Here is a 24,901-nt window from a genome sequence, read left to right as displayed (position 1 = left end):
TGATGGGAGTTGTGCCAGGGAGTGGCTGACTCAGGATGTGTGTCGGGCCACCTCCCTGGTCCAAGTCTGGGTCTGACCCCCAGGCTCAGGAAGGGGAGGAAATGCTCCCAGAAGCCAGTACTGGCCCTGACCAGAGCAGGCTCCCGTTTTTCAGAGCTGGCCTGCAGGTTGCCTCAGTGGCCGCTGTCCTCTGTCCCACCCCCTCTAGAACCTGGAGACCCAGCTGAAGACCCACCTGAGCAAGCCTCTCCCAGGCACAGAGGGCCCCCGCACCCACAAGTTCCAGACGTGCCTCACTATGCAGGAGGTCTTCAGCCAGCACCGGGGGGCCTGTCCTGGTCTCACCTACCACCGCATCCCACTGCCAGACTTCTGTGCCCCCTGTGAAGAGGTGAGGGCCATGCCAAGGTGTCCCTCTGGGCAGGGAATGGCCCCCTCTGGACCGTGGGCTCCTAGGAGTGGTTGGGGGTTTCGAGTTTGACCAAGTGCTTTACTCACACTGTGTCCAAGTTTCTTGTTTGCGTGTGTATTCATGGGTGCTTGTCAGGTGTTGTAGGTGTGTCTCGGGCGAGCACATCCATCGTGTTCATGGTGTGTGTGTATCTTTGCTGGGGATTGTGTTGGGAGCGGGTGTCATGTCATTGTGAAGTGCGTGTATCTGTGGTGCGCGTATTTTTTGTGGAGTCTGTGAGGAACACTTTGTCTTCACTGGGGGAGAGCACGTGTGGAGAGAGTGTCTTCTGGGGAGTCGTGTGGTGTGGCGTGCATCCGGGCTCTGTGGAGGAGGGGGTGTGGAATGCTGTGTGTGCCTGAGGGGGGTTGGGTGTCCTCGTGGTATCTGCAGGTTGGTGTCTTCATGGGCGTCTGCGTTGTTTGTGTATCTTTAGGTTGTGGATACTGTGCGTGCCTGTGTCATACATGGTGGTTTGGGTGGCCTGTGTGTCTGTGCCCAGCGTGTGCAGGGCCTGTGTCACGGCTCCTTGTGGCAGGTGGAGGCTGGGGCTTGAGTTCTGGCCTCACTTTGCCAGCGGGTCTCCTTGCCCGTGGTTGCCCCCTGGTGGCCGTGCTCTGCAGCGATGGGCTGAGGCTGGGACCTGTGCTCAGCCTGGGACCTAGGTTGGGTCCAGTCTAGGTGGGCACAGATGCAGGGGGTCCATGTGCAGCCTAGGGGGTGCAGCACATGGAAGTGTGTCTTGCCCAGTGGACAGTGGACATCGTGAGCCCCCAGTGTGTGTGCTGGCTCACATGTCCTGTCCTGGTCCCTGGGGTGGGGTTACAGCTTACACAGGGGTGCTGTATTCACACACACAGGGACTTGCATGTGTTCAGTGAGTGGAGTGTGATTGTACAAGGTTGTGAGCCTGGCAGTGACAGGCCTGGGGAAAGCACTTCCAGGACAGCTGCTGGGGTTGCCATTTGGAGGGGCGGCCACCTTGGGGGTCTGTGCAGCAGGAGCGGCTGCTGACCCACACCTTGATCTCCTCACACAGGATTTTGACCGATTGCTGATGGCCCTGAGGGCTGCCCTCGCCAAGGACTCAGTCACTGGCTTTGTGTTCAGCTGCCTCAGCGGACAGGGCCAGACCACCTCCGCCATGGTGGTGGCTGTGCTCACCTTCTGACACATCTGAGTACGTGTGACCTCTGGTGAGAGGACAGCCTGGGCACTTGGTCCCTGGGAACACTGGCTATGGGGAAGGTGTGGGGGCAGAGGTGGTATGTGGTGTGGTCCAGGAACCCCCTGCCATCAATCCCGGGTAGGGCAACCGGGACTGGCAGACCATTGGCATGGGGCTCCTGACATAGGAGAGGAGTGCTCCCCACCCCAAGAGCTGTCCTCCTTAGGGTTTCCCTGAGGTCGGCGAGGAGGAGCTGGTGAGCCTGCCTGATGCCAAGTTCACCAAAGGCGAATTTGAGGTGAGCACTCCCTATGGGGCCCCAGGAGATGCCTGCGGGAGGGGAGAGGGTGAATCTTGCTGGCAGGTCTGGGGAATCTTCCAAGCTGTCCCCAGTGCTGTCGACCTCATCATCCCAGTGCTTCCCTATTCCTATTTCACGCAAGAGCAAGCCAAGGTGTGGGGCGGCTTAGCTCTGGGGCCATGTCAAATAGCCACTGAAGATGGGGCTGGACCCCCACCTCACGGGTCTTGCTGCTGGGCTGCTGTGTGGCTGGTGGGAGGCCACCCTCTGGTCTGGGTTATGTTGGCCATACCCAGTGGCTTCCTAGAAACCTGGGATCCAGCTGTGGTTGGCGATCATGGTGCAGGCTTCTGCCCCCATGCCTCCGTTCCATTTCAGCTCATGGTGCTGGATGGACTTTTCCGATTTAGTCATGACTGGTTCATGTGCCCCAATCACATGTCATCTCCCCAGAGAGTAGGTGGCAATGTCCCCATCTTACAGGTGGGAAAAACGGAGCTCAGAGCTGGGCGTGTAGCTGCTGGTTGTTGGCATGGTGCTTGGCACCTGTCTACCCAGCCAGCCATGCACCCATCACCTGCCCTCCCTGCTACCCCACCCTTTGTGTAGTTTCTCGAGTTCCCCAAGCTTTTTCAGCCACTGAGCCTTTGCCTATGCCATTCCCTGCCCTGGCCTCTTTTTCTGTTATTGTCCTGGGTGATTCACTGATTATTTTCTGTTATTATTGTGGTAAAATGTTTAGTACAAAATTTTCCATTTTTAACATTTTCGAGTGTGCAGTTCTGTGGCACTAAGTGCATTCGCTTAGTTGTGCAGCCATCACCACCATCCTTCTCCAGAACTTTCTCCATCCTCCCAAAATGACTGGACTGTTGAACACTAACTTCCCTCATCCCCGGCCCTGGTAACTGCCGTTCTACTTTCAGTTCTGTGGACTTGACATCTCTGGATACCTCATATAAGTGGACTCACACTGTATTTGTCCTTCCATGACTGGCTTGTCCTTCCACGACTCAGGCTTCGTCCATGCTGTCGCATGTGTTGGCATTTCCTTTTGTAAGACTGAGTAATATTCCATTCTGTGCATAAACCCCATTTTGGATATCCAGTCACCATGGATGGACCCTTGGGCTGTCTTCCCCTCTTGGCAGTTGTGAATAACGCTGCTGTGAACTCGAGAGTGCAGATATCTGCTTGAGTTTTTACTTTTAATTCCAGAAATGGAATTGCTGGTTCAACTGTTAATCCTGTTTAATTTTTGAGATGTGGCCATACTGTTTTTCCAAGGCAGCCGCACCATTTTTCATTGTTCCAGTATCTTCCCCTCCTTGCTGACACTTGTTTTGTGTTTTTGTGCTGGTGGTCATCCTGGTGGGTGTGAGTGGGGCCGCATTGTGGGTTGGATGTGCATTTCCCTAACGACTGGTGATGCTGAGCGTCTTATTGGCCATTGTTTATCTTCTTGGAGACATGCCTCTTCAAGTCCTTTACCCATTTTTGGGTTGGACTTATTTTTGTTGTGGTTAAGTTATAGAAATTCATTTTACATTCTGGATATAGATGCCTTATTAGATAATGTGATTTGCAAATATTTTTTTTTTCTATTCTATGGGTTGTCTTTTTACTTGGTCAATAATGTCCTTTATGCAGAAGTTTTTAATGTTTTTAAAATTGTATATTTTTATTGAGGTGACATTGATTTATGACACCGTATGCAATAATTTCACACCTTCTAGATGTATTTTACTTACCACCCCAGTCAAGAATCCACATTCTTTTACCCTAGGCCACGGGGCCCTTCACCCTTGTCCCGCTGCATCCTCTTTCCCTGCCTAAACATCCTCAATTCTGCAGTCATATTTCTAAGGTTTGTTTTGATTTCATTTTGTCAGTTCCTTTGTTTTTTTTTTTAAGTTTTCCATTTTGATGAAATTCAATGTGTCTGTTTCTTTATTTCCTGTGCTTTTTTGGTGTCATATTCACGAACTCATAGGCAAATGCAGTGTCATCCCAATACATTTTCTTTTCAGAGATTTATAGTTTTAGCTTTTCCGTTTAGCTCATTTAATCCATTCTAGTGTAATATTTGCTGCTAGTATTTAGATATCCTGTTAATATTTGGATATGTGTAAATTTATTCTTTTGCATGAGGGTATCACTTTCCCAGTACCATTTGTTGAAAAGACTGTCTCTTTCTCATTGAATGGACTTGGCATCCTTGTTGATAATCATTTGATCAAACAAGCATGAGAGTTTATTTGCAAGTTGAATTGTTAGTCTTTACGACAGTCCTCAGATGTGATAGAACTCTCTTTACGTATATCTGGCCCCATGCTAGGAGCTCATCCTTCACAGCTCTGGAGAGCTAGGTGCCTTTACTATTCCTACTTGACAGATGAGGAAACTGAGGCATAGGGAGCCAAGCTCATGTTCGTGGAGCCACATTGGAGGTCATGGGCTGGGGTAGAAGGCAGGTAATGGACCTCAGAGACTTTGTTCCAAAGTAACATATGGTGTTTGACGACACCCTTGTACCCATCTACACCCACCCCAGGAAATTCTCATGTCTGGAATAGCTTCCTTTGCAGTTAGTTCAGGCTTTTTGAACCCACAGTTCAATAGAGATTTACTTCATAGAGTGTGAAGAGGTTGAAATTGACATCAGTTCTGAGAGCGGAGGCTGATACTGGGGAGCCAGGAGAGCTTCATGGAGGTGGTAACATTTGAGTGTCGAGGAGGAGGGGGAATGTGCAGAGGGGACAAGTGTGCAATCTGGAAAGGGCAGGAGTTGTGTTAAGGTTGTGACTGGCAGAACATTAGAAGGTGGTGCTAAGGTGGGTGGGTACTGGGACAGTGAGAACTCTGGAGGGCCATACCATGTGTAACCTCGACCTTGAGGCCAGTACGGAGGTCATGATAACACTGTTACTCTGGGAGGCCGGGTGTGTGGAGGCGGGATTGGAGAGGAGTGACTGATACCTGCATGAAGAGGGGGCTATAGGATGAGCAGGAACAGCCCAGTCCTCACTGGTAGACCTTTGGGGTCACTGGTAGTAGAGTGAGAAGGGTACCCAGAATGACCTGTGTGGCTTTTAGTGTAGGGTGAGCCTTTGCGGGGACTAGATTCCCTCCTGCCTGCCTCAGTTTTCTCTCTGCTCACCCTCCTCCTCTGGCCCAGGTGGTGATGAAGATGGTGCAGCTGTTGCCCGACGGGCACCTGTGAAGAAGGAGGTGGATGCGTCAGTGGACACCGTCAGTGAGACCATGACGCCCATGCACTACCAATTTGGGAAATCATCATCTGCACCTGCCGCCAGGTGAGCCTGCCCCATGAGAGCCCAGCTGCTGCTGACAAGGGGGTAAGGTGAAGGGGGAGCCCGAAGGATGAAATGAGCTCTGTTACTTCTCCACTTCTGAAAGTGGGGCTGATCCCTGGAAGGGAGGAGCGTCCGGCCCCGCCTCACCCCTGCTTGGTTTGCAGTGCTTGGTGAGCTGTGTGCAGGGGTGGTTTTGAAGCATTTAACAGCAGCTGCTGCTCTAGGGCCATGTGACCAGTCTGAATGAACACCCTGTCCTGGAACCCTGTGGGGGTAGGCGTGAACCCTCTAGTTCCCTCAGTCCAACAGGGTCCTCTACTGGGCCTCTTTAATGAGCACAGGGAAGCATTTAGTGTTTAACCAGTGATGCTAGGGGACTGTCAGCTCAGGACCTGTGCACATCCGCCCTGCCCGAGGTCCTGCTCAGTTAAAAATTGCTTTGGAATAGCTTGTAAAATCATAAATATCGGAAGATTCCCCAAGTGTCTAGATTTCATATAAAAATCTGATTTTCAGGCTATGAGAAAATATGTCCTCCTGCCAGTCACGGCCCCAGTATTCTGGCACATACTCCCCGCGCCAGCCATTCTAGTCACTGGACTTGTGGGCTCAGTATGGAGCCACTGACTTGCCTAATTCTTGTCTTCTCTAGTCTGGTGAATGTTGGCTGGCTGCTAGGGCAGAGGAGGGTGTCGGAGTGGAAGGTAGCAGCTGTGAGCAAACACCCCAAAGTGAGTGAACACCTCCGTGGGTGCTGCTGACCTTGTGTTCTCTGATGCTGGCCAGCAATTCCCATGAGAAATTCCGCCATGGAGGGGCTGCCGCAAACCAGCCCATGGTCCTCCTGCGGCCAGGCACAAGTTGATGAAGTCGCTGGTCTAGGCCAGTCTGATCAAGGTCGTGGATCAGACCTTGACAGGAGCAAATGTTGGTATTTGGCTGGGGGCAGGGTATCTGGGATCAGGTCAGAGGCCAGTTGGAAGGGGAATTTGCATCCCCAGGGTGAGTTACATTTAGGTCCTCTGCCCAGTGGTTTCGTATAGTGCCACCAGGTGGCGGCATGATCTAAAAACTGGCGTGTCTGCTGTTCTAGAGCTTGGAGAGAGCAGAAAACTGAAGCTGGGGGTAATCTGTGCAGCTGGAAGCCCAAGGAGTTGAAAAGGGTTGCCTACCCAGACTTCAAAACACCAGAGGCTTTCCACCTTGCACTGGGTGCGTTCTGTCAGCGCCCCCTTTCCACACCTTCCTGCTTCCAGACCTGCTAGTGCCTGGCTTCCTGCCAGGCACTCATTAGGTTTTCTTTAGATTTTTACTTGGTGTTTTGTAGTTTCCATAGTGTAAGTTCTGCACTTCTTTTATTATATCAATTCCCAAGTATTTTATGATTTTTATGCTACTGTAAGTGGAGTTGATTTCTTTCTTTTTTTTTTTTTTTTAGAGGCATTTTTTTTTATTATTTATTTATTTGTTTGTTTTGTTTATACATGCACTGGGTACAGTCAGAAGCGCGGGAGGGTGAGAGAATTCACCAGAGCCAGAGCGGGGAGCAGAGCAGGCAGAAGGACCGAAGGACACTGCTGAGGGGAGCAGCGGGCGGCAGGAAAGGTCTGCACGCCATGTGGGACCCTCCTCTGGTGGCGGGGGAGCAGCCGGGGATCGAACCGGCGCCACAGAGGCGGCGGGCAGCCCCACAACCCAGCGCTCCACCGCCGCGCCACCGGGGAGGCCCGGAGTTGATTTCTTAATTACCTTTTTTAGTTTCTTCATTGCTGCTATAGGGAAATCCAATTGACCTTCTATCAATACATTGATATTTTTACATTGATCTTCTATTTTGCACCCTTGCTAAACCTGCTTATTATTTCTAACATATTTTTAAGTGAATTCCTTAGAATTTTCTATATATAAGTTCAAATTATCTGCAAAAAGAGAGTTTTACCTCTTCCTTTTCAATCTGGATACCTTTTATTTAAATTTCTTGTCTAGTTGCCCTGGCAAGATCATCCTGTTGAATAAAAGTAGCTGGAGCAGACATCTTTGTCTTGTTCTTGACTTTGGGGGAAAGCTTTCTGTCTCTTACCATTAAGTGTGACTGTTTCATAATATTTGTCAAGTGGAGGACGTTCCCTTTCATTCCTAGTTTATTGAGTTTTTCTTCATGAAAAGATGTTGAATACTGTCAAATGATTTTCCTGTGTCCATTGAGATGATTATATGGTTTTTCCCTTTTATTCTACGGGCATGGCATAGTATGTTAATTGATTTTTGGATGTTAAACCAATCTTGCATTCCTGGGATAAGTTGTACTTGGCCACAGTATGTCATCTTTGTATTTTACTGCATTTGGTTTGTTGAGGATTTTTACATCAGATTCCTAAGAGCTATTGATTTGTAGTTTTATAGTATATAGTTTTATGAGCTGTTGTTCTTATGATATCTTTATTTGACTTGGCACTAGTGTAATGCTGAAATAGAATGTTACTTGCTCACTTTTACAGGTGGAGAGATGGAGCCTATTGAGGGAAAGGGTATCACAGCTGTATTAGTCAGCTTGGGGCTGTGTTGTTAAAACACCACAGATGGTGTGGCTGAAGCAACAGAATTTTAATTTTCTCACCATTCTTCCTGGAAAGTCCAAGGTCAAGGTGCTGGCCAATTTGGTTTCCCGTGAGGGCTCTCATCCTCACTTGTATACAGTCATGGTTTTCCTTGATGTGTTTATGTGTGCTGTGTGTGTGTATGTTGTGTTGGGGGATGGGGTGACTCTTGTATCTTTTTACAAAGCTGCAAATTTTAGAGATCATAATTGGAGACTACCCTCAATAGTATTATAGGACAAAGAAAAAAACTAAAGGAACTATAAATACCCCAATCACATAAATTTCTCAGAACTGTTTAAAAAAATGGGAAGGACCTTTGTTGGGTTGCCAATGTGTAACTTTTTATTAAAAGTGTCCATTTTATGGATCTACCACATGACCCAGCATTTCCATTCCTAGGAATCTACCCAAAGGACACAAAAAACATTAATTCAAAAGGAAACGTGCACCCCAATGTTTATTGCAGCACTATGTATGATAGCTCAGATATGGAAACAACTTAAATGCCCCAAAACATGATTGGATCAAGAAAATGTGATACACACACACACACACACACAAACAAACAAAATGGAAAACTACTCAGCCATCAAAAAAGATAAACTTATGCCACTTGCAGCAACATGGATGGTGCTGGAAGGAATTATGCTCAGTGAAATAAGTCAGAAGGAAAAAGGAAAATATTGGATGATATCACTTATAGGAGAAATATAGGGGAACCAAACAAAGGGTCAAAAAAAAAAAAAAGACAAAACCTGAAAGCAACTATAGATATGAAGCTTAAAGTAGGGAAGGGGGAGGAAAAGGGATCAAAACAGAGGTGGGAGGAGCACAAGGGATCTAATACTGTACAAAATCAACAATGTAAAACAATTAATAAAAGGAAAAAAGTGACCATTTTAAAGAAAGAAACACACAAAAAATTAACAACCCGTCTACCTCCTAATATGGTTGGCATTTCACTTAAAAGAGAATATTTTAGTGCCAGGGAAGTAGAATAGAGGTTATCTAGAATTGAGGACAGCCCTAGAAAACATTTGTGTTTCTATATTCTTGTGGACATGGATTCGGGATTTGCAGCTTTTGGCAGCCAGGCAGTGTGCCTCCTCCAAGGTCAGCCTGCACTTGCCCGGGCCTGGCCAGGCCCAGAGCTGATGTCCTGACTGATGTCGGGATAGTCTACGCTGTCCCAGCTGCAGCCACATTGCAGGGCCCTGGCCAGCTCGGGGGTGTCTGTGCACTGGAGTTGACTTGATGGGGGCCGAGCAACAGTCCCTGTGGGGATGGAAGAAAGCAGGTTCGACTGTTCTGGGCCGACAGGCGGAGGGAATGTGGATGTGGGAGTTAGAGGGAGCTGGGTTTTGACAGGGCCATCTTCATCCTCTCTGACCACCTGTGTCCCCCACCAGGGCTGGGCCAGAGCTGCTTCCTGGCAGGGCTGTGCTTGGGAAGGGTAGGGGATGGGGCAGCACACGGCTTGGTTGGCGCGAAGGGAATGGTCAACCTGTGTGAGAACTCCGAGGATCACTGTGGGCCAGAGTGCCCTGGGATGCGCCTGTACCTTCAAAACACCCACCTTGGACCCTCAGATTTTAATGTAAAAGGACTTCAGAGAGCATCTGACTTTCCAGTTACAGATGAATGGGAGAGTGGGTTGTCCAGGGCCCCACATAGTTGCTGGCAGCTGAGGAGATGAGAGTGGGTTTTCTTAGATCCTTTTTACTGAGGAAGCAGCTGAGGTCTAATGAAGTTTTGTGACCTGCTGGAGCTAAGACCAGAGCCGGTCCCCTCCTCCCTTTTCCCTGGTCTAATAGTCTCAGCCCTCTCTGCACAGGCCTCTCTCAGGCTGCCCTGCCTCCTCACTCTCTAGCATGTCGGCCTGCTTCCCTCATGTGTGTGAAGGGACCCGAATGCTCGGGCTACTTAAAAAACTGCCATACAAACCGCATCTGCAGGGGCTGGAATCCAGGCAAACTGGCTAGGCCGGGAAGTGGCCAACTCCATCTGTTGAATTAATGTTTCCTGCTGAGCTTGGAAATGGAAAATATTTGTGATACAAACCAAGGTCAGGGCTCCTGGAGGAAGCCCACTAGAACCATTAACGCCAGGGACACTTTTCCTTAGCCCGGGCTGGTGACATTCTTAGTGTTCTGTATTTAAAACAGTCTAATGTTTCTCCCCTCTGTTCCTCCAGAGAGAGTTGGAAAGAAAAGTCCAGGTGAAAATAGCCACACAGAGAGAAGTAAAATGTCCTTTGGTCTCAAATTGAGATGCATTTTAAGACTGTTACGCTCTAGCTTTGAGTTTCTGAGTTTTTGAGTTTCTGAGTTTTTTTCTTTTTTTAAAAAATATTTATTGATTTATTTATACAAGCACTGGGTACAGTCAGAAGCACGGGAGGGTGAGAGAATTCACCAGAGCCAGAGTGGGGAGCAGAGCAGGCAGACTGATAAGTACACTGCTGAGGGGAGCAGCGGGTGGCAGGAGAGGTCTGCGCGCCATGTGGGACCCTCACCCAGTGGCCGGGGGTCTCACAGGAGCTGCAGAGGCTGTGGGCAGTTTCGCAACCCAGCACTCAACCGCTGTGCCATCGGGGGGCCCCGAGTTTCTGAGTTTTCTAAGAACTCCTCTGGTCCTCAGAGGAGATGAGAGTGGGTTTTATTAGCCCCTTTTACTGAGGAGGAAACCGAGGTCTGTCCCCTACCTCCTGAGCCCGTGTTCTCCTCCCTCCACAGTGACAACCATGACTCAGGGGGCATGAGTTGTGGCAGAAAAGGGAAGGGTGGGCCAGGAGGCTGCCGGTCCCTGCTGTATGCACCACACAGGGCTCATGCAGTTGTCAAGAGGCCCAAGGAGACCCAGCCTGGTGTCCTCAGGAGTAAGGTGGTTTCTTAAGAAAAATAACGAGTGAGACAGCTCTGGCTCTAATTCAGCTCGGGTGTCTCAGTCTCTCCAAGACCTTGGCTTGGCCCAAGCCATTCCTTCGAGACTTCATTCCAGTAGTTAATTGCCCAGGCCCTGCAATTAGAGAAGCTGTGAGCTGTCACATAAAGTGTGGCAGAAGGAAAGGGTTGCTTCTCAAGGCTCTCTCACCCCACCCAAAATAGAGCTGGTGGGTTGGTGAGCAACTGCTAACATGGAGTGTGTGTGTTGGGGGGAGAGGGGTGATATGTTCTCAGAAGCTGAGACCTCTCTTGCTTTTCCTTCTTCCCATTGTTGGGCTGAATTTCCGGCCTCCGGTGGGACTTTCCTGGCTTCTTCAACAATAAATATCCTTGGAGCACCCACAGCACACAGGCATGGCTTCTGAGTTTCAGTGGCTTGGAAGGTTTGGTGACTTGAGAGGGGTTTAAAGCTCAAACCAGCACCCACCACCCCTGCACATTCCTCACATGCTAAGATCCAGGCTCTGTGCTTCCTGTGCTCATTGTCGGGGTGTGGCTGTCACCAGAGGTGCCACTCACTCCTGTTCTGACTCCCACACCCCACTTGGAACAAGCAGGGCTCCATGAATGTCTTTCTAATGAGTGAATGGATGGATGGTTGTTGAATAAATCATCACATGCTTATTAGAATCTGACCCTGCCTTTGTGATACCTCTTGGCTTTGTCTGCCCTGTTGGTCTTTCAGGAAGGGCACCCTTTTGCTGTTACCGAAAGAGCCCTGGGGCAGGGGTTTCCAAACCTAGGGTTCTCTGGGCTCTGCTAGGAACTGCCCATTCAACCTGGGGCAGATGACTTTGACCTGCCTGGGCCTTGACTTTTCCTTCTGTGCCCTGGGGTCATTACCTCTGCTCTGGCTACCTTGGAGGGTGGTGGTGAGGACCAGTGTGAGTGGGGTTTGGAGGTTGTGGAGGGCAGGGTGATTGGGACGCCAGGCCACCTCATGGGGTTATGTGTAGGGATAGTAGGCCCCTGAGGGAGCAACAGCCAGTTGAGTGCTGAATCCAGGGCCTGGCATGGGTGAGTGACGTTTGTTTAATAAATGGAATGCAGAGAAGCCCACATGCCAGCTTTAGCTTCTTCCTCTGTTCCACGCCCCACTGTCACGCAGGCCTGAGGGTGGAGTTTTCAGGGACTCATGGAAAACTCTGGCAGCTGGCTCTGCTTACTTGTGGGCCCAGGTCTGCCAAGGAGAGCAGTGACATTGAACTTTGAGAAATGTGGGGCCTGCGTTCTGAGACCCTGCCCTCTGGAGACTGATCAGCTTTGAGGGCTGTCAGCTGCCCACTCAGCCTGGACTCTGGCACACCAGGAGGGCAGAGACCACAAGGCCATGCAGGGTTCCAGTAACGGGATGTTGACTGGCTTTTCTTGACCCTGATCTTGGCCTGGCTTCTTGTTTCCCCCTCTGCTCTGGGTGTTGGACATTGTGGACATTGGGGCTGGGGGGTTATAATGGAGGGTGTTGGCTCTTTTTTCCTGGTGCTTGTGCTATGTCTGGCTCTCCATGTGCCCCTCGCAGGTCAGGCCACCTCTTTGACCTCTGCTTCTAGGTAACCACAGGTGGTCTGATGCAGAGCTGTGAAAATGTGAGACATACAAGGTAGTGATTCATCGATTTGACAAACATTTTGCACCTACTACTTGTCCAGAATAATCTAGATTCTAGATGACATTGAAAGCATGAGACAGGGTGAGATGACTCAGGGCCATGTGCTCACTGACCTGACCTACCAGATCTGCTGCACAGCAAGACAAAGGACATGCTGGGTGCTGGTTGAGGCCAACATATAAGTCTGGTTATAATCTGGGGCCTGCCTCTGAGCTTTTTGTGGTCTTGGGGGAACCCATCACACCTTGGGAACAATTAGAAATCCTCTGATGGAAAGCAATGTGGTATTTACTGAAATGGTTCAGCATGAAAGCAGGGGAGGCTGAGGTCAGGCTGTGGGGCTACAGTGCTGAGATGTGGGCTTGCCTTTGACCTTGAGGGACAAACTAAACATGGCCAGCAGGCAGAGGGGAGGACATTGTAGGCAGGAGGAAGATGGGAGGACAAGCGCTTGGCAAGAGTGAGGCTGGGAGTTGAACCTGACTGAGGCGAAGGGGCTAGGGAGGTGGAAGAGCTGAGAGTTTGGAGTTCGTGTCTGGACTTGGAACCTGTGACCTTGGGCAGTTATTTAACCTTGCAGAGCCTTGTCTGCAAGTGCGATATCTGTGTCCATTCACGGCCTGTTGACAGAGTGTGCTGGCGTTAAGCATCTGGATGTGATGTGCTCAGCCCACCGGTGGCATGCAGCGACACATCTGGGAAGCTCCCAGCCCTGGCTCAGTGGGCCTGTTCCTGGTGGCCCGGCCCTGAGCAGAGCTTTAAGAGCCACTGCTGGTGACACGGGGCCTGTGTTGGTGCAGGGTCGACCGCAGGCTTGAGAAATGCGCAGCGCCTGCCCACCTTTCCCTGGCCCCTGCTATTTCAAGGCTCAGTCCCCATGGACTAGGAGGCTTTGTCCTGCTCCACCGCAGCTAATGACAGCCTGGTCGGCCAGGCCATTTAAAAACAGCTCCACTATTTTCATGGACCGGAGGTGGCTGGCCTCTCCTCCTCCCTAGCACTGACATGGATGATTTTATTTATTTATTTTTTTAATAAGATTTATTCATTTATGCACGCAAGAGCTGGCGTACGGGCCAGAGATGCAGGAGGTGAGAGGATCCACCAGAGGCAGAGTAGGGAACAGAATAGGCAGAATGACTGAAATACACTGCTGAGGGGACCAGCAGGAGAGACAGGAGAGGTCTGCTGCCCATGTGGATTTCTCCTTGGCTGGCTGGGGATCGAACTCATGCTGCAGAAGCTGTGGATTGCTTCACAGTGCAGTGCTTAACCCCTAGCGCCACCAGGGAGGCCCTGACATGGATTATTTTAAAGAAAACAGAGCCCTGATAGGAGACGGGTCGTGTCTCATCTCAAATCACAGACTGTGAGCTGGCAGGATGGGCCCAGGGAACCTTTTTGGGGGAGTCAGGTGTCACCTTTTCGGGATCTGAATTTAGAGATAACACCACCCTGCCTTGCCAGCAGACTTGAAAGAATCAGTCAACCTTGCCACCCTGAAGATTCCTGAGTTAACTCTCCCTGGAGTCTCCCACAGCAGCGGGGAACAGCGGGGACCGGGCTGGGTGGCTGTATCCAAAGGCCTTACCCAGAGCTGCGGGCTTTTCAAGCCCACAGGATTTTATTCTGAGTTCTTTAATTTAAAGTGGTTTAAAATGGCTTTTGCCAAGGGCCTCCCCGGTGGCGCAGCGGTTGAGCGCTGGGTTGCGAAGCTGCCCGCAGCCTCTGCAGCGCCATTTCGATCCCCGGCTGCTCCCCGGCTACCGGAGGAGGGTCCCACATGGCACACAGACCTCTCCTGCCACCGCTGCTCCCCTCAGCAGTGTACTTCGGTCCTTCTGCCTGTTCTGCTCCCCACTCTGGCTCTGGTGAATTCTCTCACCCTCCCGCGCTTCTGACTGTACCCAGTGCATGTATAAACAAACAAACAAATAAATAAATAATACATGCCTCTTTAAAAAAAAAAAGGATTTTGCCCAGTGTGCTGAGGGTAATTTCCTTTCCTGCTTTCTAAGAAAATGTCTTTAACCAGACTCGAGGCCTTTGAATGGAGTAGGGGAGGCCATAGAAGGGGTTGGGGTGGGTGAATACTTAGTGCAGGGTGGCGTGTCTATCCATCCTGATAGGAGTCATGGATTGGACACAATTTGTGTTTAGGTAAAAACCTTCTTTTTGGTGATTTGCCTAATTTCTAAACAGAATTGCATTGTTTTTTGAATGCTGGCTCTGTAAATTCTTAAAACCACAGGCATCTTGCCCCTATTCCTATATCCCAGTCACCTTCCTTCACCAGCTACAGAGCCATTCCCAACCTCAGGTCTTATGAGAAGCCTTCACTGGCCCCTTGGTCTGTAGGGTCAGTGCTTGTCTTGTCTTGCACATGGCGCTGCAGGCCCAGCCTCCTCCCATCACCTCCGTCCTCTGCCACAATTTCCTCTTCCTGTCTACCACCACCTGCCTCTCTCGCTCTGCCTCCTCTCTCATGCTAATCCATGCCAATATGCCCTCCACTTGATGCCCTCTCTGGCCAGCTCCCTGCCTCCTGGATCTCATGAGCCACTTTGCCCTTGTCTTTGGCCTCCTCCAGCGGACCCCGTGGTCTGTGTGTGGGCCTGTGCGTGTTCATGTCGCCGTCCCTCCCTCCTGCTCTGGACGTGAAGGAGCTGATGTGGCTCTTCACTGTTCCAGGTGCTTTCTCACCTACTGTGTGGGCGTCCTACCTCCAGAAACATGGAGGCCGAGAGCTTAAATGGGAGAACTAGTACCAGAGCCCCGTTTCCTCTCTCAGGCTTCAGAGCACTGGGCTGGGTCCCTCACCCCTTCTTCCATCCAATCCCAAGGCCTCCAGGCTCCTTATGGATGATGAGGGTGGGCTGGCTGTGGAGTTACCCCGCCCTCACGGGAACCTAGGAGCCTGAGTCCCTGGAGGCAGAAACAGGAGGCCTCCCACTCCAGCTCCTGTTTTGGGACTGTGGGCTGTGTCACATCCGGGGTTAGTGGTGGTCCCACCAGGAGCCTTCCCATGGTGTTCCAGACACACAGTAGCCTGACTGCCTTTGTGGGGAGGCTTCCAGCTGTGGCCCAGCTGTTGGGAGACTGCTCTGAGAGCTCCTGGCTCCCAGAGGCCCAAATATCTGTACCTTTCCACAGATGTTCCTGGCTGCTGAGGGAACAGCCTCTGGGCGACTTCTTTCTGGAGATGAGAGAACTGCTGTGTGCCCTGGGTGGCCTTGGGAGGTACGAAGTGAGGTACAGTGCTCACCCTCCTGCTCCCTCCAGGCGGGTAGCACACTGGAGGGTTAGAGGAGCGCTGTCAAGCGTGGTGTAGACCTGCTGCAGGGAAGAGCCGGCCGTGTGTGTGCTCGGCCTTGTCTGCTGGCCTGCTCCTGACCTCTATGCTGGGGAGAAGTTTGAGAGGACCCCCTGAAGTTCCCTTCCTCCCTTTATTAGGTCACTTCTACCCACAAACCTTCAGTGGTTCCTGAGGGTTAGCCCCTGGTCAAATCTTGTATTTCTCCCTAGCCTTTAACCCTGGTGGCTTTTCTGTGATCTGTCAGCCCTGGAGAACCACTGAGGGCAGCCTGTACCCTTCTACCTTAGATCCTGAACCACCTGAGAAACAGGCAAGAGGGTCAGTCAGGGACCAGTGGGGGCAGAGGGCAGGCTGGGTTTCTCCCCCTTCCTAGCAGAGAGAAGCTGGCTGCCGCAGATCCCAGGCCAAGGGAGACGAGAGGGTTCCTGCTGGTCCACAAGCCAGAACCCCTATGGCCTACTCTGGCAGACCACTGCGCGGCCCCTCCTGGCCAGGGAGCAGAGCACTGACCACCCCCACTCTCGGAGGCCTGGGCTTTCCTCTAGTCCCGGTAGGGTTGGGGACCAGGAAGGAGATATTCTTCCTTGGGGGTGACAGAAAGTTGGCCAGAAGGCCCCTACCTTGTGGTTAGAACTAAGTATCCTGTCCAGGGCCCCTCGGACCCTCCTCACCCCTCAGTACGATGGAGGTTGTGTGCCTGGGGCTTTCTGCTGGCAGCCTGTCCTTGTCTGGTCTCCCTTCAGAACGGAATAGTGGTTAGAATTTCAGGAGGAAATAGGGGTTCAGGGAGGCTGACCACCCTCCCCAATAGGAAGTGGCTTCTTCCTGGCACCAATACACCTAATGGCCTTTCCTGTAACCTGGATGGGGCAGTGTCCCTCCCATTGCCATCTGAATCCACCCTCTGTCCCTGCCCTGGTGCTGAGGGAAGCAGGGGGTATGAGTGTGTGAGTAGTGAGTATGTGTGTGTGTGTAGGGTGTTCATGAGTGTGCATGCAGAGTTTGTGTGTGCGCTGTGAATGGGTTGCCTGTGGCGGGGTATCTGTGTGTGGGAGGCATGTGTATGTGAGTGTGTGTGTTTTATATGTGAGAGTTCATGAGAGTATGTGATGTTTACATGTGCGATGTGTGGGGTGACCCCCCCAGACTGAATCCCGTACTGTCCTCCAGGCAAAGGCAGCCAAGGTGGAGCAGGAGGCCCGGAGACTGCATCTGCGGAGTCTGCAGTACCTGGAGCGCTCTGTCCACCTGGTGCTTCTCAACGCGCATCTCCACCTGGAGAAGGCGCAGTCCTGGCAGAGGCCGTTCAGCACCTGGATGCGGGAGGTGAGAGGCGGGAGGCTGAGGCGCAAGGGGCGGCTGCAGGAGGGGCCAGGTCATTCCCGTCCGCTGTTGAGACTTCCACGTGGCCCGGCTTGTCTCCTGTCTTACTTTGGGGCTCAGCACCGTGTCTGTGTGGGACAGGATGATCATCTCAGCTTGAAGAGTAAATGCGTGCACGGGGAGGCGCGAGGGGTCCTGGCGGTCCACCAGGTACTGTGCCTGCTGGGGTCCTGCTGTGCGCATCTGCCAGGTGCCTCTGGCTGGTGTTTGTGCCCGGCCCTCAGGGCAAGCTGGTGTGGTGGCTCAGCTCCGGCCAGCTGCCCTCTGTGACCTTCGGCAAGTGCATTGGTCTAGCCTACTCTCCTCAACATTAAAATGGAAATAACGTTGATACCGTAGCGTGACCTCAGGAGATTTTGGGGGGATTCCGTGAGGTCAGTGTTGGGCTGTGGTGAGCAGGACTGTCTTCGGGGAAACTGTTGCTCCTGTTCTGCAGGGTGACTGGCACAGGGAGGTCAGTACTTGCTCACTGTCAGTGTGAGAGCCAGGTGATTAGTTCTAAAGCCCCCGATGTCTGTCCTGAGACACTGTCCTCTTGATCATTGCCCTCTGTTCAGCCTCTGGCTCTCCTGCTTGGCCGCCACTGCTTTCAGAGGCAGAGCTGCTGCCTCCACACCTAGGCCAGAGGTCAGGAGCGAGGCCTCCTGTTCTCCGCAGCGCGGCCTGTAATTACCCTCCTCCAGGAAGCTAGCCCTCCTGACCTCACCACCCAGTCCTGGCAGTTCTAACCTGGACTCCAGGCTGGAATTAGCTTCCATGGGGCAGGCGGCAGGGGGTGCACACCCCAGCCAGACTGAGGATGGGAGCCTGTAGGGGCCTTAGGCATGACTGCCAGTGGGTTCAGAGCAGCAAGGGAGGCCACGGCAGTGTCCAGGGGCAGGGATGGTGGCGACTGGGCAGTTGTGCGAAGGTGAGCCTTCAGGGTGGTCGATGGTGGGTGAGAGAGATCTGATGGCGGGTCAGGCCACCCTTTTGAGCAGCCCGGGCTCAGCCTCCCCTTTGATCTCAGTGTGGTGTTGAGGTGATAGGGGAATGAGGATAGTTTTGGGGGTTCTTCTTGGAGAATGAAAATCTGGGGAACCATGGGTGAGGATGGGGTGCTGGATCCCCTCTTTCCTGGGGATGAGTGGAGGGTGAGGGTTGCCTGGAGACCTTTGTACTGAGTGAAGCTTTTGTCCTTCCTACCACTCCCAGGATGGTGGGGAGAAGAGGCAGATTGGTGGTGGTTTGAGTCTGGTGCCAGAGCCTGGGCTGCTGGGCAAATGGGTGGTGTGGTAAGGAGCCAGCTAACCCCTGGGCAAAGGCCTAAGTGGGCCAGCCTGGTCCACAGTTCACACTCAAGGGGCTCTTGCTGCCTCTTGCATCCCCACTGCCAGCCCTGCCCCGCCCCCTGGGCCCCTGTCGCCAGTGCTCCTGAGTGTCGAGTGAGTGTCTGGCTGACACAGCCTTGCTTGGCCCCATGCGACTCCCCACTTCCTTACTGTGTGAGTGCATGCTGTGCTGAGCCTCCTCAGGAGGCCCGGGAGGAAGAGCCACATCCCTGTTAGAAGGAACCTGAGGCTCAGTGCAGTTAACACAAGTCAGCTCAATTAGGTCGCTTCGCTGGGGGCGGCACTGGCCCTAGTCTTGCTCAGAGCTCGCAAGGAGAGCCTGCCCTGGTGAAGGGGGGAGGATAACCTGTTGTTCAGGTCACCCTGCCTCTCCTGGAGCGCTGCCCCCTCTCTGCTTTCCTCCCAGGTGGCATCGAAGGCTGGAGTTTACGAGAACCTCCACCAGTTGGGCTTCCCTGAGCTGGAGCGCGTGGAGGACCCGCCCTTCTCTGGGCTGCGCTGGTGGCAGGAGCAGAGCCGCAGCTCCGAAGCCTGGCCTGGGCCGCAGGGGACTTCCTATAGGAGGGGCTCCCCCTGCCCCTGCCTCCTCCTGGGCTGGGGTGCCTGGTGCTTTTCCTGGGGTGGTCATGAGGAGGCAATTCCTAGTCACCCCAGAGGGACTGGGGTGGGGACCTCTTCTATGTAAGAGCTTTTTGTGGGACAGTTGGCACAGTCACACCTTGTAAATGACATGGCCTCCCGGAAGAGGGACGCGTGTGTGTGTGTGTGTGTGTGTTTGTGTGTGTGTGTGTGTGTGTGAGAGAGAGAGAGAGAGAGAGAGAGAGAGAGAGAGAGACACGCACGCCTTGCTGGTGAGCTGACTGGCCTGCCCTTAGCCCGTTAAGGAGGTCACACCCCGAATTGCCAGCCAGGCCCCGGGCTACTTCCCTCCTCCTCTGTCCCCTTTCACAGCAGCGCTGATGGCCCTGGGTCAGGGCACGCAGGCTGCAGGTAGTTTTCTTGCCTTTCTGTCTCTCACTGCTGGACCCCTTGGCTTCTCCCCTTTTGCTTCCTGAGCACTGCCCTTGGGCTCTGGCTCCCTGGGGAGTGGATGCAGTTTGGGGGAGAGGGGAGATTGGTACTTTAAAGGCAGCTTTAACCAATTTTCTTGCCTCTCGGGCTCTGGCTCCGGGTTGGAAACTTCTGTAAGGATAACAGCATGGCCTGCTGGAGGCCCCTCCCTCTCCTTTCTTTTCCTCACCCCCGTCCCTGGTACTGGGAGGGCTATGGAGGTTTCCACAGAGCCAGGAACATCAAGAAATTCCTTTCAGGGGAGGAAAGAGCTTCCAGAAGTTGGGTGAAATCCTGTGGAAGAGGCCTGCTTGATTTGCGTGGGAGCCTGGCTGGAGGTGCTGAGGGAGATAGGCTCCACTGGAGAGTCTCCACCCTGCCCACCAGCTCCAGATGGCTCTGCGCTCCCACCTTCTCCAAGCAGCACCCCCAAGGATTGACAGATGCCTCTCAACAAACTGGGGTGTGGGCACAGGGCAGATTAGGGGTCATCTGGATTCCAGACCATGCTTGCTGAGCACCCATGTATTATTGCCTTCCAATCGGGGCAGAGGGACAGAGGGGCCATGCACCGTGAAGTTCGAGGCACCAGGACCAGCTCTTGTGGGAGGTTCCCCGGAGAGGAGGGAGTGGCAGGCGTTATTGAGCTGAGCCTTGCAGCTCTTCCTCTGGGCCCTGTGCCTGTGAAAACCTAGGTCCTGAACAGTGGGGGACTGCACCCCAACTCTGGCTTGTGGGAACTAGGAGGTTGCTTTGTGGCTATCTTCTGCAGAGAAGCAGGTGGAGGTGTTACTGGTCATGATGTTTAGAAAGGGGCGAAGAGACTGTGGTTGTTCACATCTACTGAGTCTTGGCATGAATGTAACCATCTTGTCTGAATTCTTTTGCAGAACTACTGTATGTCATCTGCTCACTACCTTTTCAGATTTGTTGTTGGAATTGGTTTTATTTTTGCATGTGTTAAAAAGTTTTCATTTCTTTGCCCTCAAGGATGAGGGGCCAGAGACCAGGGCTGACCTGGGAGGGAGCCTTCATGTTCTCATGGTTGGCCCTGCATTCCAGCTGTGCTGGGACCACTGACTGGTCAATTTCCCTCTCTGCCTCAGTTTCCCCATCTGTACAATGGGAGAATAATACTTGCCTGCCTACCTCACAGGGGTGTTGTGAGGATTCATTTGTGATTTTTTTTGTACAGAGCTTTTGAGCATTAAAAAAGGCAAAATGTGAAGTGTGCCTAACTTGATTTGTCTGTATTGTGGGGCAGATGGTAGAGAATGGGTGCAAACTGGGGTCCCTCTTTCTGTGGATAATGGTGGGTGGGCAGGGTGAATCATGAGCACCTGCCTTTAGCACTCCTGATTCTCAGAGGAAGTTATTTTTCAGACCTCCCTTGCCACCCTTGCCTCTCTTCACATCCCCATCTGCCTTACTGTTTCATTCGGGCTGCCCAGGGGTGTCATGCCAAGCCCCTCTTTGTAAAAGCAAGCTAGCAAGTCAATTCACACTAAAGTGTGAAGGACTGTTGTGTCTAGGGAAATGGAACAGAGTGGAATTTCAGACTACTAAGGAAGGTAGACCTCTGCCTCCTCTTATACCCTCATACTGCTCTTGGCTCCTTCAGGTCCGGGGTGCTTGAGCACACTTGCATTGAGAGAGCTGTGTGTAAAGAAACTGTAAAGAGAGGAAGGTAAGGCGAGTACTGACCCCAGACTGCTCTCCAAGCTCTTTCATTCAGGATTTGGGTTGTAGTGTTAAGGGCAGCTGGGGATGGTCAGAACAGAACATCCTGGTGATCTCACGAGCCTGGGAAGGAAGGCCTCCTGGGTTATTTCCCAGCATAGCAGGGTCCAAGGATGCTCCCATTGGCTTCTGAATGAGAGCCTAGAGGTGTGTGCCCTGGCGTATGTATGTGAGTGTGTGTGTGTGCGGGGGGCAGTCAGCACTTTTCTGTCTGGGATAAGGGTTCTGGGTAGGGACACACAGGCGTGCCTGGCGTGTTCAGATCATTCTGTAGGGTACATTCAGTGTCAGTGCAGGTGAAGTGCCTGTGTGTGCCTAGCACGCAGCAGGTAGTCTTGCAGAAATCGTTTTTGGCTCCATAGAGTTATTTGTTCCTGAATCTTAGTAGGCCAGAGAGGTGTCCCCAAATTAGCCACCTGGAGACCAGAGGTTCCTTAAAAGTCAGGGAAGCCTGGGCCTGAGGGGATTGGAGCTGGGAGTGGAGAATCAGGGACATCTTGGGGAAGGGCTGACTTGGCAAGTTTGCCAGAGGAAGCCAGCAGCGCGTGAACCAACCTTCCTGCTGTCTTGGCTGAGAAGAGCAGGATTGGGTCTTGAAGCTTCAGGGTAATTGGAGGTCTAGAGTTTGCTGGGGGTCTGGGTAATCACTTCCTTCCCCAGGGATGATTCTTGTGAAATGGCCGACTGATCCTTGCCTTGGCCATGTGATTTGTGGGAAAATGAGAAACATGTGTTTTCCCTCTGCTCTAAGGAGGGTGGACAGGACAGATGCTGAGGTTTGCTGACATCTGCTGTTCTGGGCCCCTGTGCTAGTTTTTACATGTACCATCGTATTTACAATAGGGAAAAATCTGGAGGTAGGACATTTACAGAGGAGGAAACAAAAGATCAAATGGAGGGCAGAGACCCATTCAAACTAGAGGAGTTTGGAAGAAAGAAAAAAATAAAAATCATGTGTGGTCTTACAAACCAGATGCCCAACATACTGTTCTATTTTCTTCTCGCTACATGCCATACTGTGTTTTATATGTGAGCATGTAATGCATTCACATCTGCTCTATGAAATTAGGATCTGAAAGTTTGATTACCCCATGTTTTCATTTACCATGTTGTGACGGTCAATTTTATGTGTCAAATTGTCTGGGCCATGGGGCACCCAGATGCGTGGTTCAACATTAATCTGGGTATTTCTGTGAGGGGAGTTTTGAATGAGATTAGCATTTAAATCACTAGACTCAGTAGAGCACATTACCCTACCTCAGAGTGGAATCTAAGCCAATCAGCCGAAGGCCCAAGTAGAACAAAAAGGCTGACCCTTCCCTGAACAAGAGAAAGTTCTCCCTGATGGCCTCTGGCTTGGGCTAGGACATTGACGCTGCAGATTTTGAACTTGCCAGCTTCCATAATTGCATGGCCATTTTCTTCTAATAAACAATCAAAGCAACAAATATCTCCTATTGCTTCTGTTTCTCTGGAAAGCCCTAATTCACATTTTAAAAAATATGTATTTCCCTATGCCTTTAGCCTTTGAAGCATTTCCCTGACTACATATCATTTAATTGTGTGAACACTTAATAATTAATAATTTTTAAAAACCAATTCCTTCATTCTAGGCCACTCGGGTTACTTTGTTGTCGTTTAGGTCTTTCATTTTTCTTTTGCGATTAAATTTACCTACCTCAAATGCACAAATCTGACGTGTACTGCTTGGTGAGTTTTTACAGATGTGTACACCTATGTAACCCAAATCTCTATCATCAAGATACACATCCTTACATTGGGTTAGTTTTTAATGTTAACATTTATAAAGAATGTTTCAAGGAACATTTTCAAGCACAAATCTTTGGGCAGGTGATACAACTCCTGGAATAGCATATTACTGAGAATGGCCCCCATTGACTTATCAAAAAGGGAATTGTGAAAAATAAGGTCAGGAGAAATAGCTCAGAGGACTCTTAGTAGCATGTAGTAGGGCACTGTGAATTGGGTATAGGGGAACTGTCCAGGGAGCCCCAGAAGCCCTCCTTGGCATCCATGGGGTTGTGCAGACCTCCTCTCAGGAGAGCTGGCACCTTCAGATCCAACAAGTGCGTCTGCCAAGACCAGGCTCCCTTTCCAGTGCTCAGTCCCTTGGGCTGCTCCCAGCCAACAGCCAACAGTGAGCACCCCAGGGGCCCTAGAGCCTGGGCTCGGGCTATGTCTGCCCACTGCGGTGTGCCTGCATCTGCCAACCTTGCTTGGGCCTCCCTGTGGTGTGGCGAGGAGCTCCTCAGAGCTGCCCAGCAGGGTGGGCTCTTCTCCATCTCTTCTTCGGGTGTCAGACCCAAATTGTGGTCTGAAGGCCCTTCTTGCCTTCTGCCTCCTCCTTTATGCACCGCAGTGTCTTCTCCACATCAATCTCACACAGCTAATCCCACCCCAGACCCTGCTGCCTGAGGACCTGGCTGAGGCCTCCTCACTCTTGTCTTGGCCTCTCTGGTCACTTTCTGGGAAGGTCAGCCTTCTTTCTGGGAAGGTCAGCCTTCTCTGACTGCACTTCAAGAAAGTAACCACCTTTGTTTCCTGTTGTCTATGAACCGTTTCAGGAAGATGAAGTTGCCTTCCCCATGACCTGCCCTGCCCTCTGATCTCAAGTGAGGGGCTGTGGGTCTTGTGGGCTGTGACCAGAGGGGCAAGACATTATAGCTCAGTCTTCCCTGTGAATGGGGGGGGGGGGTTTGGGGCGGATGGGAGAGGATTGAGAGGTTGGCAGTGATCTGGGTTGATGTCCCTAAATCATCTAGGGCAATGTCAACCTCTATTATTTTCTAGATAAAGGGAAAGCCCATTGTAAAGGTTTTCAATGTATACTTTCAATTTGTCACCAGAAAGGTCCTATTTTATGTTTCAAACAGCACTGTATGAGGATGCTGGGTCACAACTCTTCCCAGCTCTGTGTATTACATTTTAAAAAAGTTCTTGCCAGTTAATGGCTCAAAATAGTATCTCATAGTTATTTAATTTAATTTAATTTTTTTTTGTAAATGAACAGAGATTTGAACTCTTTTCACGTGTATTGGCCTTATGTATTTTCTTTTTTATGACTTGTCTATCCTTGGCTGATTTTTTTCTTTGGGTCATTTTCATTATTGACCTGTAGGATAGTCACACTGGATTTCTCATAGCTCATTTCTCATTTCTCATATCTCAGCCTCCACTGCAGCCCATCTGTTCTCAGATCAACCCTTTGTTTTATGATATTCTCTAGCAGAACACTTTCTTTACCTATGACATTTGGCTTCGTGTGCAGCCTTCATCTCATTCAGAACTCCAACAATACCACCAGGGAAGTACTAGGATGCCCATTTTATTTTTTTATTTTTATTTTTTTTAAATAAGAAGAGTTATTTTATTTTTTTAAAGATTTATTTATTATTATTTATGCATACAAGATCTGGGGTACAGGCCAGAGGGGTGGGAGGGTGAGACGATTCAGCAGACAGAGTGGGGAACAGAACAGGCCGACTGACTGAAATACACTGCCGCGGGGAGCAGTGGGCGAGAAGGAGTGGTCTGCTGTACCATGTGGGTAACTCCCTGGCTGGCCCGGGATTGAACCTGTGCTGCAGTGGCTGTGGACAGCTTCATAGGTTGCATCTCAACCCCTTGTGCCACCAGGGAGGCCCCAGGATGCCCATTTTACAGGGAGTG

At 51.3% G+C, this 24,901-nt stretch overlaps 1 protein-coding gene across 1 annotated transcript in view; it reads left to right on the top strand.

Moving 5' to 3' along the window:
• Positions 1 to 24,901, top strand: part of LOC311178709 (paladin-like) — a gene marked incomplete at both ends in the record, with an annotated part of 146,141 nt that overhangs the window by 1,494 nt on the left and 119,746 nt on the right. Inside the window, 6 exon segments of the mRNA XM_084245449.1 lie at positions 209 to 391; positions 1,491 to 1,607; positions 1,846 to 1,917; positions 5,099 to 5,135; positions 5,138 to 5,206; positions 5,209 to 5,237. Of these exon segments, the coding sequence (XP_084101575.1) occupies positions 209 to 391; positions 1,491 to 1,607; positions 1,846 to 1,917; positions 5,099 to 5,135; positions 5,138 to 5,206; positions 5,209 to 5,237 (507 nt within the window).

This window comes from Talpa europaea (assembly GCF_964194135.1).
Source record: "Talpa europaea genome assembly, chromosome: 10".
Classification (NCBI taxonomy): domain Eukaryota; kingdom Metazoa; phylum Chordata; class Mammalia; order Eulipotyphla; family Talpidae; genus Talpa; species Talpa europaea.
Note: the sequence above shows the minus strand (reverse complement) of the source record. Positions and strands in the feature narration are given on the sequence as shown.